Source organism: Delphinus delphis, chromosome 4, assembly GCF_949987515.2.
Source record: "Delphinus delphis chromosome 4, mDelDel1.2, whole genome shotgun sequence".
NCBI classification, from domain to species: domain Eukaryota; kingdom Metazoa; phylum Chordata; class Mammalia; order Artiodactyla; family Delphinidae; genus Delphinus; species Delphinus delphis.
The window spans coordinates 127,109,998-127,128,044 of NC_082686.1; the positions used below are offsets into that span (position 1 = coordinate 127,109,998).

Consider the following 18,047-nt stretch of genomic DNA (forward strand, 5'->3'; position numbering starts at 1 on the left):
TCCTTCATAGTAAGAAATGTTGATTCAGATTTTGGCAGTAGCATTTTCTCGGATTAAACGCATACACAGAATGTGATTCTCTCTAGCTACATACAAACTTGTGGGTTTGTTTTTTTTTCTTTCAGTTTTTGGCTTCTTATAGAGAAGATGAAATAGGTATCATTTTCCTCCTTATCCTACAAATTTTCTAATTACAGAATCCATTTTCTTAAATGTAACAAACATGTTGGAGAATTTCAAATTACTTAACCTTCAAAACTTATCTTGGAATTGTAGCAGCTGCTTTTAAAGACTGACCGGTTGCTCCAAGCCTTGGATGTGACTCTAGCTTCTCAGGCTGGTTGTACGGTGACCCCCGGCTGGCCCCCTCTTCTTAGGTCAGGCATTGGGTCTTACAATACTTTGTATCATCTTTCCACCTACTGAGCAGAGGATAGAAATCTATGAGATGTTTATTGAATGAATTCATGTTTTGAGCAGCTATTTCCAGAACGCTGGAGTTTCTTAGTAGCCTTGATCCTTAGCAACCTGATTTTTATCCACAGACTCATCTCGTACCTCTTCCTCTGAGTGCTTCCAGAAACTTCTCCCAACAGCAACCTCTGCTATGGTTGTTTTGAAAACCTAGATGGGGCAGAGAGGGCACAAATTCCTGAATTCTGGATACATCTCAGACCTTGCAGAGTCCCCTTAGCCTCTTTACATGTAATGGACAGAGTTGATGTGTGTAGGAAGATCTAGCCTTAGATGGTGCACAATGAAAACTAGAGAACCATTATAGAATAATTCTGATTCTGCTACAGAGACTGAATACCAGCTTCAGTTGGTCATGAAATTTTCTGTTATGAACCGTCTTACACTTCCTTAGGAATGTACCAATAGTGTCTAGAAAACAGGTGCTAAATAGCATGGATATTGTTAGGTATTGTTAACCAAGTTATTTGATGTAGTGACTGTTATTATAATCAGCTGTATTTTCTTACAGCTTTAGTGCATATTAACATGCACAAAGATGTTAGGTGAGGAAACTTGTCATTTTTCTCAGTTGTAGTCTTCATCCAAGGAAGTAGAAAGTCTCCCCCCCTCCATTCCTTACTCAGTGTCCCTTATTTAAATGGGACCCAGTATAGTGATTTTGTCACCTTTCTGTGCCTCAGAGGCTCGTCTATAAAATGGAGCTAATGCAACATTTACTCCACAGGGTTCTTGTGAAATTAATGATTTAACGTCTGTAACAGCCCTTAGAACGGTGGCTGGCTTATAGTATGTGCTTTACTTGTATAATTACATTAATTGTCCCTATATATGATTGGTGTTCGGTGGCCACCAGTAGAAGAGACCAAGAAAAAGGAATGTTGAAGATTGTTTAGTTTTCCTAATAGCCATTTTGGTTTCTTAGAGCAGTATGTTTTTACCATCTAAATTCTGTGATACAAACTTTAGAGGGACTGATTCCAATTTCACTGTTATAAAAATATCACTGTAATATTTTATTTTCCACATATCCCATGAGACCTGTCATAAAATATAGAATGTTGGTTATAATAATGCCAAATGCTGCTTAAATTGTTTTTCAGTCACCTTTTTCTTATACCTCATATTTTTCTTCTGACACAAGGTAATTTCTTCCCCTCCCCCGCCCCCCCCCCCCCACCTTATCAGTATTCTAGAGAAGGGGCTTTTGAAGGGAATCTTAAGTTTTGATACAGGAAGAGAACTTAATTTTGTGCCTTGATTTATGATATCACTTTATCCTGACTTCTCCCTTTCAACGCACAAAATCATCTTGTGTTCTTTGTAATAATCACTGCTAGACAGTTTATTCTGAGAGACCAGTGAAAGATAAAAGGTACGTTTAGCTTAATTTGATTGAGACACATTTGGAAGAAAGCAATTGATTGTTGGCTACAGATAATGAATCCTAAGGGTTTTCATTATATTAAAGAGGAAGATTTCTGACAGACAGAAATGATGTGCTCAGTTATAGCTGGTGGTTACTGGTAAGAACACTTGGTTATCTAACCATGGAGCAGGTGCCGTCACTGTGTATCCAAATAAAGGAATTAAGTAATTTAATGAAAGAACACTGACTGAGTCAGAGCCTTCCAGAGTTGTCAGCTCCTTGGCAAAAGTGTCTCTGTAACATCCTGAAAGCACGCCTCTTGGATTGATGACGCTCATTTCAGTTGAGCAGCCATCCTTTTTGGTCTGGTAATTGATCTACCTTCTGGATATGGTATCACCTTGGAATATCTGTTTCCTTCCTTTTGCTCTTTACCTCCTACTCACTCTTTTTAGCAGTGTTTTTCAAACGTGCAAGAATAGACAATAATATAGCAAACACTAATGTACTTACCACCTAGCTTTATTAAATAATAATGTTCGGCCACATTTGCTCTAGATCATTCTTTTATTACATAAAACTTTACAGACGTGGATGAGGACCCTTGTCTCATAAAGAAAAAGAGGTAATCACTACCATGAATTTCATGTTTTTCTTTCTTATGAATGTCTTTTATATTTTTACTACATATTTTTGCATCCATGGACATAAACATTATATAGTATTACTTTCAGATTTGAAACTTTACATTATGATAGTCTCACACAGGTATTTTTGTACTGTTTTGTAACTTTTTTGTTTTGACTAATTTTTAATTATATCTACCTTGTTATACTTGGTTTTATGTATTTGCTTGTCCTGGTTGGATACTCTTCCATTACGAGTATTAACATTTATCCATTCTGTTGATGATCATTTCAGTTATTTCCAATTGTTTGTTACTGTTAACCGTGCTACGGTAGACATTTTTGTCCGTGTCTTCTGCACGTGCCGAGTTGTAGGGTACGTACGTGCAAGTGGAAATGCGGATTTAATTTCCAAAGTGGTGGTGCTTCCCGTCGGTTATAAATGAGCGTTTTCTTTCCTCCTCAACCTCCACTAACCCTTGATATTGTCAGACCTTAATTTCCTCATTCAGAGCAGGTGAAATCGTGTTGCGTTACATGATTTTAACTTGCATTTTCTTATTACCTGTGAGTTTAGGCATGTTTTATAACTTTACCAGCAATTTAAGTTTTCCCTTCTGTAATTTTCCTGATTCTATAATTTGAGCATATTTTCAAACTAATTTGGTTCTTAGTTGGTAAAGGTGTACAAAATAGACTTGTTGAAACAAATCTTGAGTTTTGACAAGAATCTTTAATGCATTGACTCAGAGAAGTACAATTTTCATACATCTCAGTGACAAAATGAACTTAGGAGGACAAAAAACACTGAGCTAGTAAATATGTCCTAAACCCTGTCATTTTGTTCCTTGGGTGGAAACCATGTCCAGGAAAGTAGATGCTCTGCTTATTACTTAATATCTGGTATTTCGCTATTTACTTGAAGGATAAGGAAGGCACCCATGTCGTTTGCTGACATTATGATTGTGCAACTGTCGTGATCTCGTAGATGGTGTACACAGCTTGATGTTTATGAACGGGGAGAAGACAGGGGTAGAGGGCTGAGAGAGTGAACCACTAATACAAAGGTGGTAGTTGGATATAAAGACAAATGAATAGATGCAATGAATTATGTACCTACCCCTAAAATGGTGAGAATAGATATTATTTGTTGGGAAATTCCTCCTATGATTTCTCGTTCTTAGTATAATAAAATACTTTTCTTTTTTTCCATTAGGGTTATGAATTTTTTGCCTCATCTCTATTTCTGAAATTCAGTGAACAGAAAAATTTTAATGTCTCAGACTAAGTGTCACTTAGAATTCATTCATAAAGATGATTAAGCAAGGGGATCATTGACCTGAGAAACAGGAATATTTTTCCCCAGCATATGGTTCCCTTTTTCTAAATTAGACTCCCTGTTAGCGTGTAAACACCAGTGGCACTCTGAATATTTGTTGTCTATGTTGCTTGATTGAATGTGTGGTTAAACTGATGCTCTGTTTTCATTTGCATTTACTGGGGATGGAGCTATCTAATGACATCCTCCAATAATATATGACTTGTTCACTTAATGTCTTGTGTGTTTCATGTGACCCAAATGTCCTGAGCGCTTCTCCCCCGGCTCTGGGCTGGGAAGGACTTGGGCGCTCTTTTGCTTACACCAAGGTGCGAGCATCCCTTAGCTTCGGGAAGGTATCTGGGTCTGATAGCCCCCCTACTTCTTGTATGTCCCTGTTCAACCTCCAGGATGTGCTATTCCATTATATGACTATTGCCATATTATTTATCTGTGTCCCAGCCTATGGTGATATTGTTTGGCATATAAATTAATATGAACTCTTAGGGCCTGGGTTTTTTAAGTCTTGACTCCCTGAAACATTGTTTTAAAATGAACTAATTCTTATGTATTTTGGCTACCCACATCATTAGGCTAAACAATCTTATCTGTATTGTCTGCCGTTTTCTTGCTGTCCCCTTTCTGTAGGACTTCTGTAACTCTGCTGTCTCCCTTCTGGAAGACTTTGACAACATAATGGTAACACCCCTGCTGTCTGTCATTCCTTTTACTTTTTTTTTTTTTTTTTTCTTTAAGTAAACTTTTATAGCATTATTCTTTGAACATCAGAATGAGAAGCAGGTTATTCCCCTCTAGCTGGTAATTATTATAGTCTTCATTTCACTGTTACTCACTTGGTTTATGTTTGAGACTGTAACACAGAATCATGAATGCATTGACCATGTTCACTTTAACAGAATTTATTTCTGAAAGTTGTCCCCTTTGATTGCCTCATGATTTTCATCATATACGTGTATGGTATCGAAACCAGTGGACGTTCGTGGCCTGGGCTTGGGAACATAGGCCAGTTCGTGTACCTTCATCTCAGTCCCAGTTCTGAACCCATCTGTTCCCGAGCTCTCGCTTCTCTCTGCGATAACTCACCTCATTAGTAGAGGAACGCATGGCATGCTGACTCACAGGCCAATGCAAGATAATGAAAACCGTGGTTATGAAACATGCCCTTCTCATCACATCCCACTCACTGGTTCTTCCTAAATTCTCAACAGAACGCATCATCTCTATTTTCTTTCCGGTATGGAGAAGGTGTTTTTTTTGAGCATAGGTCTTGTGCATGCATGTCATAAGACTTCATCTCTACTGCTTTGCCTGGGCTAGCGAAGAATGCATGTTTCGCATTAAATTACTTATAGGTTTCTGTATCAGCTAGCCAACCCACAACATAAACCCAAGAAGCATTAGAATAAAAAAGAGCACACATCTCAGATGTGAATGTAAGTCAACTCGTTTCACTGCCAATTTAATGGGTAACATTTTCTATACATTGGTGAAAATATCCTTAATGGCATATACAAGCTTTGAAAATATCTCAGTTATGAAATACTGTCATATAGGCAATTTCTTTAATAGTTCTTTCAACAAAGGAAAGTTTGGAGACTTTTCTGAAAGCAGTCAATTTTTCTATCAATTTTTCTTGACACTTGTACAGAGAGCAGGCGAGGTTTTTGTTTTTAAAAAAACTTGAATTAAACGATCAAATTTAAAAAAAATATCTTTCAGGTAGCTTATGTTTGCTGTAGGGCATTTATTGTTCAGATGATAATGTAATTTGAACAGAATACAATTTGCATCTACCATTGATTTTACTTTTTAAAAAAACAGACACAATATTTTGTTCATCAGGTATTTAAAGTCAAAAGGTTATATGATCTATATATTCATTCAAATAAATGGAAATGTGTATATATATCTTTGCTGTCCTTTTCACCATTCTTATTTTTCTTTAATATTCTCCAATATCAGGAATTTAATGAATGTGTATGTATACTCAATCAATCAATATGTTATATTCCTCCTTTATGGGCATGTTAACAGAATATATTGTAAAAGTTCATTATTGTATGACATGTGTTTATTTCAAAATGAATCAGGTGGTTCCAGCAGTTAATGTTACTGTTAATCGATTGCCAACCAAGTTATATTTGATGGGAAGCTTTATAAAAGAATTAAGCATAACTGGTCAACAGGACCTCTTTTAATGATAGAATTTTCTGTGTATCTATTGCCTGCAATCAAAATACACCCGTATAATGTGACGACCAAAACTTGGGGTTCACGCCACTTGTTGTTTAACCTTGGGCACCATTACCCAGTACCTTCCAAACCAGTCATCACAAGTAAAACCCTTTTTGCTAGTTGACTCGTGAAACATTACCCACTGGTTTTCGTTGGGTGACTTTTATTATTATTCCTAAATCAGCATTTTCAGAAACAGAGTCACAACATCTGGCTGTGGTTTTTCAGGCACAACTTGTCTCTCTACTTGCAACCCTTAAACACTATTGGAAAGTTACTAAATAAGGATTTGAAAAAAACTCATTACTAGTGAATCGAGTGGATAGAAGATCCCTGATTCTGAAATGCTGCTGATTGTAACTGTCTGCTAATTGGAGCTATAACCAATTCTCCTTTAGAAAGAGACCCTCACATTTTCTCAGTTGACTGAGAGAGTGAACTAATGAAGAGAACAAGACCCAGAAGATTGAAAATTATCTTTGAGGATGATTTATCAAAAATTTTTTTAACTTACTGGATGTATTCATTTCAAATTATGCAAGAGGTTTTGAGTCTACATCTCTCTGAGCTCAGATGCTTCTCTTGTCTAATTAAAAATAAAGCAGTAAGAGAGAGAATTGTTCTTATAAAGACCAGCAAGATGAGTCAGTATTGAACAGCACAGCTTTTTTAAAAGTTTTTAGGAAGTGGAAATTTTAGAAAATATAATAGATTTCTGTTTCTTACCCAGAGGCAAGCCTAAAGCAAAATGTGTAAAAACAGACGAGAGAGACCACATGTAGGAATTTACCCTGGGTAGCAATGCAGAGATGGGTTCATGTAGCTATCAGAATTTCCCAGTTAACTGTGGCTCACTCTCTTAGCACGTGTACGTTGGGTACCTGAGCCAGGGGAGCTGGAGCCGGAGCACAATGTGGCCCCTGGCTAGACACAGATATTCCCTCAGAAACCAGCCTCCTTTACAACCACAAAAGTGTGAACTTAATGTTGCCTCTGATTGTTGCAGTTAAGCAGAATAAATCAAGAGGGGCAATTGAGCTACTCTCCAGGTATTAATGAAGGCAGAAAGAAGAAATCATTAGAATGACAGATGCTAAAAATTAAATTAAAAAGTGAGTTTTCAAAACAAAAGATGGTACTTAAAAATATGGGGCAATTGGAAAGCACTTGGTAAACTAATTTATCCTGAAATATAAATCTCAGTTTACCTCTGGAACTCTTGTTTAACAGATAAACTAAGTTAAATCTTAGATCTTAGGTTTCCTCAATAGATATTTATAGAGCACTTACTATATGCCAGACACAGTGCTAGGAACTGATTTAAAAAAAAAAAAAAGTCAGATAAAGCTTAGATAGTTTTCAGAAAATAACAGATAAGTAGATTATGTACGACGCAGGTGACCGTAAGTTACAATTTGCCAGGCATGGTCTCACTTTGCCCCCATTCTCCTGGCCTGTCCCAGTTCAGATGATACCTTATATAGTCCCTTCCTGAATGCAGCAAAACCATCCCTACTAACATTTTAAGACTCTTACTATATTTAGTTTTCTTACCTATTGCCGCATTATGGTCCTCGTTTAGCATCTGTAAAATCTTTCAAGTTACTAAAGAACTTCTTGGTCATTCATTCCTTACTCAACAGATTGAACTATTTCTACAAATTTAAATAATTTGTTCCTGTCATTATTCTGGGAAAACCAGAGAGCAGGAGGAGGTCATTTCCGTTTGGGAGAAGAGATGGGTATTTTTCATTGAGGGCAAATATGACGATAAAAGCCCTTGGCGAGCGCTGCTGGCCAACGTGAGGTGTTTGTGATTTCCTCAGGGAGGGTATTGAATGTTAGAACCCTTACCTACTGTACTTAAGTAGCGAGTTGGGTGGGGGGGTGGGAAATGGCGATGGGAGGGAATATAGTCTATTTACAAATAAATAGTTTACCTTTAGACTAAAAATGGTTCACTGAAGAGTACATGAATTTTAGAGTGTAAAACTGATTTGAAATTTTTCACCCCTCTCTTCTTGCTTTTTTTTCAAAGTTATAGTGTTTTTCCTTGAATGTTAATTTTGTGATTTTTAAAAATGTAGATGTTTTTAAATTCGTATTTCTTAAATTTCCAAAATCTCCACTGTTCTTTGTCAATAAAAGAGTGTTGCCCAGTAACTCAGATCCACCACTACATATAAGTCATAGTTTGTTTCCTAAGGTTCTTCAACAAGCAAAGGAAGAGTAAAGAGTTAAAAAACATCTGTTTTATGTATCCGCATGCCTCTGTCACAGGCACATCGCATCTTGTTTCCCTCCAAGGCAAAAAAGGGCCTGGGTGTTTTAGACTACTTAGGGATCTCAAGATTCTAACTCACAGAAATAATTCATTTTTCTTTTCTTCTGTAAAAATGATAATAGACGTATATTTATCCCCACCAAGAGGCACAGCAGTATATGTTTCAGGGACCTTGGACAATGCTGTTGGGGAGCACCAAGTCGAGGAGCGGCATGTAAAGATCTGGTTGATTTAATGACTCCCTGGCTTAGTGTTTGGAGGATCAAGGGCCATTTGGATACTTCGGGGCAATACTTGTAGGCTCCAGATAGCCACACTCCCGTGGCATGAGCTCTCCTAGAGGGAGTTTGGGCTATTTTTCTTAGACTTAAGCAAATAGGGATATAATTGCACTTAGATTAATCAGCTAAAGGCTCAGAGTATCTTCATGGTACCCTACGCTGGAAAGTTAGATTCTTGTTGAAGCCGTTACATGTAGATACCATGGTAGATGCTCCCAGAAATTTGTGTTTGGTCCACGTATGGGTGGAGAGCCGCCTTCGGAGAGGCCGAAGTTTCTTAACTGCCCTCGAGTGATTTCATGTGGGGATCAGAGAAAAGGCTTCACCGTCTGATGTATACGTTTCATTTCAAAATCTCATTAACAAGTCTTAATAAAGAGTCTCCTTTTGGTTTCTTATTGGGGTGAGTTTACAAGGCTCTATGTCCCTTAAGAATAAGCACTAAATGAAATTTTAAATATTTTCATCCTTGATATCACATATGGAGGCATCTCATCATAATGGAAGAAACCCTAGGCTTTGGAGGCAGACTTACCTGAGCGCTCACGGCTTAGCCAGGTCTAGCTGGGTGAGTTCGCTAAGCTACCTAGGCTCTTTGAGCCTGGCTTTTCCTACCTGAAGAAAATGGGGATGATGTCCCCTCCCTGCAGAGTTCCTGTGAGAGAATGGGAATAAGAACAAGAAGCCCAGTCCCTGGCACATAGTAGATGCTTAATAATGGTTGGTGTTCTCCCTCTTAAGCTAAATGTTTATACCTTTCTCCCTGCCAGAAATAGCTGCACTACTTTCCCAGAACATTAAAATTGGTTTTTAATATAACTGTATTTTAGCACTTAGAAAAAACGAGGACATCTGTGATATAAAACAGTGGTGAAATATCCTAGAATAAACCCCATTTCTTCGTCATTAGTAAGTCCTGAAAAAACCAAGGGGTGGTCGGAAGCTTGGCCTCCTTCTGTGATTAATACCGCAAGCTTCCATGAAATAGGTTCTGCCGCCAAAATGTAAAATACATACTGCTGCTCTTAGGAACATATTTATTTTTCCTCAGGCCAAAACATGTATTAAATTAAGACTGGTGAACAGATGTTAATTGGTTTTATTTTACATTGTAGTTGGTTAGAACTGTATTTGATATTAACTTATTATACATTTTCATTGATTATTAGAGTCATAAGAGATCCCAAATTCATCCCTTGCATACATGGCTAAATAGGCAATTTTTAGGTCCCTCTGAAGAAACATCATTAAAAAGTCATGAAGGTAGTATATGCCATCTGCGTGTACCACGTGTTCTCTTACTTATGGGCACAGGATGAGGCAACTCTGTGGTTTCAGATTTCACACTTAGAGACTCATGCCTTTTACTCTAGAGGGACATTTGTACCCTGGAGTGTACAGGAAAGCTGACTCAGAGCCTCTCTGATGAGCAGACCATTGATTATTTGGGCTTGTGTTTATGTATGTGTGATCACTGGGGACATCTGTAGTCGTCTTTGGAAGAAATAATAAGTGTAGCAATCTCTACTGTTAATAGGAAATTGATGAGAAATAGTATTCAATGCAGGTTGCAATCTGCAAGTGTTGTTCTCACATAGGGCATGGTGTCAGGGGTTTTGGGGGTAATTAACCAGGAGCTCGGATCATGCCCTTGCTGTTATGATCAAGAGCCGCCTTGGCTTTGTCTTCCAGGGCCAGCCGGGGGACCAGGCTGCTCTCTTTGCTGCTCAAGCACGGCCCTCCCCTCAGCTCCCCCAGTATCCAGGTCTGCAGCAAGCACAGGTACCCATGTTTGCTTTGTAGGTGCTGCTGGGATTTTTAATGCTCTTTATTTGAAGGGGGGAACTAGGTAAGTAGGGTATCAATTCCCTCATGGGGTATAGAACTTAGTCACTTCTGCTTATAGATTATAATTGACATTTCAAAAACAAAGCTTTACCAGTGATTATTAAACAAGTCTCAGGATTGATTAAAGGGCATGCAACATTTTAGGAAATTCTTGAATCAGAAATATCAGTTCATACCTTTCTATTAATGATGATGGTAGATATTGAAATGATGAACAGTCCCAGCCAGGGTACTTATGTTATAATGTATAATGATGTAATTCATGATTGAATTTATGATATTCAAAGATAGCTTCGAAGAGGAATCATGGTAGAATAAGAAGATAATTGGCCTTGGCATCAGACCTTGACAAAATTCCTGACAATCTACAAGCTGTGTAACATTGTGCGAGTTACTCTGAGTCTTGGTTTCCTTCTCTGTAAAATAGAGAGGAACATTGTGGGGATTTAAGACAACCTATGGAACTAGCAAAGCACCAGATAGATACACAGCAGTTATTCAGCAAATGATAGATTTGCCTTAATATGATGCAAATCTTGAGCTATTTTTTCTAATATTTTGTCATTTCTGCTTCCATATCCTTGTACTCTGTCCCTCTCAGGGAGGGATAATCAGGAGGCCAGGGATGTTGGCAAGGCCTCTAGTTAGGCCAGCGGTTCATACTGTGTCCGCAGCTGAAAGGAAGGCCAAGGTTGGCCTTCACAGGCACCGAGCCACACAGCCTGTATCCCTGCACGCTGCCTGCAGGAAGGTCATCGTCCCTCACTCTGTCTTCCAAGTCAGAGCCATTCAACTACCTTAAAATGTGGTACTTTGAGGACCTGAAGAGCAGTCCTCTTCTATTTTAATCAGCACTCTGTTCTGTAAATTGTAGATAGTGACGCAGCAGAACCTGAAGCTTTTCATTTACATTGGGTGTCAAGATTTGGAGAATCAGCCACTCATATATTAACGATTATTGGTAGAGTGCTGAAACAGGCTGCAGTCCAACCAGAACTAGAGATTATTGAATAGTCACCAATGACACCCTTATTCTCTGGTTAAGGTAATTGATTGTTTTTGTTGTTGTTGTTCTTGTTAACTGGTTGGTTACTACAGACAAATTCATTAGATCCGAGGAAGTGTAGTTACATACAAGGAAAGTGTACTCCATGATTTTAATTTACATTGAGCATGAGTAACTCTTCTGGTTAATTTTGGAAACAACATTAATGATGCTTGGGATCTGTTGAACATTGATGCCATCTGTGCACTAAAGGTAGAGATGCTTGCCTGATTATTTCTGTGCAGAAACCTGCCCTTCCTTTCCTCAAAATAAGCAACTGAGCTTAAAACTGATCTCTTAACCAAGTGAGGATTCCTTTTGCTCTTTAATTGAAATTTCTGGTGAATCATTATACAAACAGTTCATTGTATAACTTTTGGGCTCCTCTCTCTGCCTCCAGAGTGCTCTTCCTTGTATTTTGAGTTAAAAAGAGTCTTTGAGAACGGCGAATTTCAGGGGGCTCCTCCTGGCTTTGTTTTTGCCCTCGATATCTTAGCGATAGGAAAGCTGGGGGCAAATCAAAACATTGACTTCCTTCCTTGTGCCTGCCTGCAGACCATGCCCCAGGGCTATACGATGTACGGAACGCAGATGCCTTTGCAGCAGACCCCTCAGCAGCAGGCTGGCAGCGTGGTCCTGTCTCCTACCTATAATTCCAGAACCTATCCGGCTGCGCATTCCAACCCAGCGCTAATGGAAAGACTCAGACAGATGCAGCAGCAGCCGCCGAGTGGCTACGTTCAGCAGCAGGCGTCGCCGTACCTGCAGCCCCTGAGTGGCTCTCAGAGGTGATGCATGTGGAAATAATGATGGCAGTGGTGGACACTCAAATTCTCGCCTTTACCGTGCTTCTTCTAGGACATGGTGCTTTATAATTGTTCCTATGAGCTTGCCTATTTGCATATAATTTTCATCGTCATCTCATCTTCAGCAGCATCCAGATTGTGGTTCAAAAGAAGCAGTGCCCCATCTCGTTTATTCCTTTCAAGTCCCTTATTGTTTGACTCACATCTCCCATAGTATTTGTGTAATATTTTTCAATGATACCACCATGTTAGCTCCAATGTTCTTTTTTTCCTCCTCTTTTAAAAAGGTTTTTTGGCAATAAATATCTAAGATTAAAAATTGTTGATTATCCTTAGCAGTGCCTTACTAGAATATGTTGATCTGCAATACTCGTTGTGCACGGTGCCCATAACACTTTTGTCACATATCTTAGTTTCTACCTTTTCCACCTCAGGAATGGCTGGCAAAACCGGATCATGAAAAGACTCTTACTCCGTTTTTGCTTTAATTGGATCTTGTCGATGTAGTACATAGCGTATAACCGCACTGTCCATTATAGCAGCTGCCAGCCACGTGGGCTGTTTAAATTTAGACTAATTAAAGTTAAGTTAAAGCTCCTCAGTTCTCTGTCACGCTAGTCACATGTCAAGTGTTCATGAACCACATGTGGCCAGCAGGGCCAGCTTCGAAGGTGTGTGACCTGCGCAGTCCCATAGGGCGCTGTGTTTAGAAGACCCGCATGGTTGATTGTAATGCTCTATCGTCACCCGCTTGAAATTCTTACTGATTTTTGATCAGAGAGCCCTGCATTCTTGTTTTGCACTGAGACCCAGAAATGATACAGCTGGTCCTGGTGGCCAGTGGCTATCTCATTGGACAGCACAGGTGGAGGCATTTCGGTCACCGTAGGAAGTTCTGTTGGATGGCGTGGGTCTAGGAGAACTCAGTTTCATGCAGATTGCTGCACTACAGTGGACGGCAGCTGGACTCCCGTGTGTTACCATCAAAGATTGCAGGTCAACTCTAGTAATCACTGTTTGGAAAGTTGGCAGGGTCGTTGGTAACACATTTGGGAAAATAAATGAATTTGGAAAACATGCACCATGTTTATTATTTGTCTAATAAGTGGCAGCATAGCACGTTGCCTAAGAACTTGAACTTCAGAGCCCCGAAGTTCTGGGTTTAAATCCCACCTGTGCCATTTGCTGTCTGAAGACCTATGATACCATGTGTCCCTGGGAATCTAGGTTACCTTAACCACTGGTCTTTATTGCATTTGAATTGTACATAGTGATTACTGAACATGATGGCTTCTTTGTGAGTGTGTGCAGTGTGCCAGTGGCACTGATGATAAACATTTGACAGTATGCTTGGGCCTGAAAACAAGTTCTTTATTCTTGACCAGACTGAATCATCAGTCGCTTCAGCAGAGCCCTCTGGTGGGTGGAGGACTGGATGCGGTGCTGACTTCCGTGCATCCAAACCTTCCCTCGGTGTCCCTGTCTCAGGACCCAGTGAGGCCCAGACAGCCACAGGTGCGACAGCAGCAGAGGCCCCTCCAGGTATGGAGCTGGGAGTGAGTGCAATGTGTGTGGGGTCCTCAGCGGTCATAAGAAATAACAGACACTTCAGACTTTAATTGCTGGGACCTAACTGGGGTAATTTAGTTCCAGTTCGGCAGGGGTCTTCCTTTCTCTGTGCATCTGCCAGGTCGCGGACCGAAGAGTACATTTTGCAGACCATCCTTGCCCTTTCACAAAGGTTCGGGAGGGTAGCTGGATGCCTTTATCTTAGGAGTGTAAGCCTCAGCTTCCCCAGTCACTGTTTGACTAGAGGCCATGCAATTTGAGTTCAAAATTTCTTACATGTGTATTTTTTAGAAACAGTCAAGCCGTCCAGAGTTTTTGTTCAGATTTCTAGAGGGGTCTGTGATCCAAAAAATTTTCTGTTTAACACCTCTAGTCTGATTGGGCTGTGAAGTTGGAGTTATGTAGGTAGGATACTTCAAAGGGATATTTCATCCTGTCTCTGGTAGAATCCAGAGAGCTGTCCTTCACTTATTTGTCATAAATATTTGAGTCTCCTAGATAAAGGGCTCCTCCCCTTAACACATTCCGGCTTCTCCCTCCCTTGTTTAGGGAATATAGGCTGTTAGGTTTATCTGTTCCATTTGCCTTTATTATTAGCAAGCTTATCCTGTGTTGTTGGGTTGGAAACTGCCTGATGAGTCTGTACAGTGGACTCTAATCTCATCAACAGTCCAACTTGAGATGCACTGTCCTTTTGTGTATTTCTAAGAAAGGAAAAGAAAGCAGCACTGAGAATGGGAACTCTAGTAGAACTGGGGTACCCAAGGGCCATAGTCTTTGTATGAGGTCAATGAGAAATAAACCTGTCATGCAGAAAGGGACAGCAAAGGAACTTGCATGTCTCAACCTTGACACTGGTGGTGGGAAGAAAATATTTGAACCGTTAGCTCAAGTGGGTTTGAGGTCTGAATTCAGTGTGACCCAAAAAATTCTGGTTGGCAGTGCCAACACTTCGACAGACCAAAGCCACCATAAATCTTCAACAAAACTGGGCTTCACAGTTATAAGATGCCATGAATTGCATCCCAGTTTTTGCCTGTTAAAATGTGGAAAGAACTGTATCACAAAATTAAACAACATATGGTAATTGGTTTGGGAGGGAGTGTGGCCTATAGATGGCCAATCCCACACATTGCATATATAAAATCTCCAGTGTGGTCAAAAACCCTCTAGTCCTTAATTTTGTCATGAATAAGATGGAACTAATTATAGTGCCCACCTCTTAAATGTGTAGTGAAAATTAAATATGAAAATGCAAGTGAAGCAGCCATTTGGTAATATTACCATTATTATGACTGTTAATACTCATAGTGATATTTTCTTAAAATAATTTTTTTCCCAAGTGCTAAGTATATGTTTCAGAACTTTTTAGGACTGATATTTATATTTCTCTCTGTTTTAAAATTTCTCATTTCCAGATCACCGAGGAAAGTTATTACATTATTTTTTTATTTACCACTTCCTTTCTTACACTAGCATTGTTTTCAAGCTACAAATTTTGAAAACCTTCCTTATTGGTTAATGTGTACTTTTTATCCCAATTAACATGGTGTGTCCTTCTGATAATTTTTGCATTATCAACACATTCCTGGGAGATAAGGAAAAATGATTTGCTTCTGCATCCGAATTATACTTATTCCTTTTTTGGTGACTGACTACCTCCATCAAGGAACAGATTAATAATTACAAAGTTGGGGTGACTTTTCCTGAAAGGGTTCACAGAGAGCCCAATGGAGAATTGGCTTCCTATTGCAGTCGCTGTGTTTCTGGTCCATGTTGGGAGTGGCCTGCCCACACCTCAGCCAGGACTCCAAATCCATGACCCTTGTCACTTAATGAAAAATGCCTTCTGGCAATAACTATTGCTTACCTTGCCCTAAAGAAGACAAAGAATTTGAGGGACAGTATGCAAACCAAGTTGGAAAAATGCAGAGGCTGAAAAGAAGTCTGGTGCTGTCATCCTCGAGATGAAGCGTTAGGGTGGAGGAGACTTTAAAGGTCATTGAGACAAACCACCTCTTAATATTTTCCTCTCCTCTGTGATGTTCCCCCTGGTGGACGTCTAGTCTGTGTTTCTTTTGTGACTTGCAAGTGTTTTCCAAGAGCCATGTATTTGAGCCAGCGTTCACGGACACAATTTATGATTTTATGCTGGTAATTTAGGCCAGAACTTCTCACATCTACATCTTCCTTTAAAAAAAAAAATCTAAATTCAAGAGTTCCTCTGGGTACCATAGGGAACGAAAAGATAACTAGCGAGCAGTCCTTGTCTCACTTGAGAGCGTAAGGTGGAATGAAATATGTGGAAGGGCAAATGGCATGAAATGAATTAAGACAGTGAGTACAAAGCATGTCCCTGGACAGTGTAGGGTGGTTTAGACTGTGAACACTGTGACTAGCAAAGAAGAGATCCCTGGGGTTGCAGTAGTCTGGAAGCACACAGAGGAGATTTAGGTCTTGCCCTTGAAGGAGGAACGATATATTTGGGAAGACAAAGACGGAGGAGGCAGGTGTGCGTCATCCTTGTTGGAGCAGACTAATTAGATCAAAGGCATATGGGGGGAGGGAACTGGAATGGCGGACGTCAACCTCCTATTTTCACATGTATAATTCTTTTTCTTTCTTTCCAGATGCAGCAGCCTCAGCAGTCCTCGCAGCCCCAGGGTCAGACCCTCGGTCTCCAAACCATGCAGCCCCAGCAGCCTCTGGTAAGGCTTGGTGTTCTGAAACCAAACATGTGGGTTTCTTCTTCCTTTTTCCCTTTTTTTTTTTTTTTTTTTTTTTTTTTGGTGGTGTTCTTTAAAGGCAGATTGCATTTTTCATGTCCTGTGAGATTGTTAAGAACTGAAAAAGCCTAAATATACCCTAGCCGTTTCTCCCCAGCACTTCATCAGAGTAGGGTTGTGTTACCATTGTAGTCAGTATATTTGTTTTCCTAGAAGGTATAAATAAATATTTGGGGTTCAGTAGGTTATGTAATTTTTCCTCTTTAAATTTCTTCGGACTTTTCCGTTCCGTGGACGAAATATTTATATTGAGAAACCAAGTTTTATTCTAAACAGTGTTAGAATGATAACTTAGTATGGATATGTTTAGAAGATTATCTTAACTTGGCTTTGAGTTTTCACTATAATCCCAAAGGAGCATGAGAGTACTTTCTAACATATTACTTTACTGATGTAAAAGAAACTCTGAGTCTAGCCAGTTAGCATTTGCTGCAAGAATTTTCAGGTAATTCATTTCATATAATTTCATGAAATTTTCATGTAATCTTATCATTTGCTTCTGTAGCTTTGTAAGTCAAATTTCGAAATGTTATATGCATAGCACCAGTCAACGTGGTCCAAGCCTCAGTACTTCTTACTTCTGCTAGTGCCATATCCCTTCTTTATTACTTACCTGCTACTTGTCTTTAAATTGCCTCTTTTCCTATTTCCTTAAACAAATGTTTTCTAAAAAGAAGCATTTGATCACCACTCTCAGCGGTAGTGGTCACATCCCTTGTCACGCATTGGAAATATCTGTAAAAATAAATACCGACTCTGCAGGGAGCTCAGCAACATGAGTTGAGTGAGTACCACCCCTAAGACGAGCCGTGTTACTGCATGTGTCTCACGCTTTGGAAAATACTGACGTAGACTCTTTCCAGGACAGGATTTGAAAGATAGATGGTTTTTCAGTTTGCTAGTAAAGAAGGAACAGTATGGCCCGGGCTATAGCAGGGATAGAGTAGAGTTAGGTGGTAAAGGGCTGAGAATGCCCAAAAAGGACTGGAATAGGACACCTTGAGGATATTTTATAAGCCTCTGCCTTGGCCATTTTGATCTTCATTTTTAAGGAAATTCTTCCTTATCATGAAATGTAATCGTTATTTTGGGTAGGATAAAAAAATAAACATTTGATTCCGTCACGAAGTTAAATTTACAGGAGTAGGGTAGAAGTCGCCTTCAGGCTTCTTCGTTATGATTGGAAGCAGAGGATCAGCTTATGCAGAACTGAGGGGAGACCCTGTCCCCGTGCTCCACTGGAATTAAGCATGTCTCATACAGCAGAATTTAGTACCTTGCTACTCTCCTAATAGTGTCGTAAATATTTCATAATTTTTGGTGTGTAGCGAGCATATATCGCACATTCAGTTTTGACTTCTAAGACAGTATTGACATGTTTTAAT

The 18,047-nt window shown here is 39.5% G+C and overlaps 1 protein-coding gene across 1 annotated transcript in view; it reads left to right on the forward strand.

Annotated features, from left to right (window-relative positions):
• Positions 1–16,855, forward strand: part of MED12L (mediator complex subunit 12L) — a 308,809-nt gene extending 291,954 nt beyond the window's left edge. The window contains exons 39-42 of the mRNA XM_060011436.1: positions 10,301–10,390; positions 12,057–12,289; positions 13,693–13,849; positions 16,507–16,855. Coding sequence (XP_059867419.1) covers positions 10,301–10,390; positions 12,057–12,289; positions 13,693–13,849; positions 16,507–16,734 — 708 coding nt within the window. The 3' untranslated portion in view covers positions 16,735–16,855. The remainder of the gene's footprint in view (positions 1–10,300; positions 10,391–12,056; positions 12,290–13,692; positions 13,850–16,506) is intronic.
• The last annotated feature ends 1,192 nt before the right edge of the window (positions 16,856–18,047 follow it).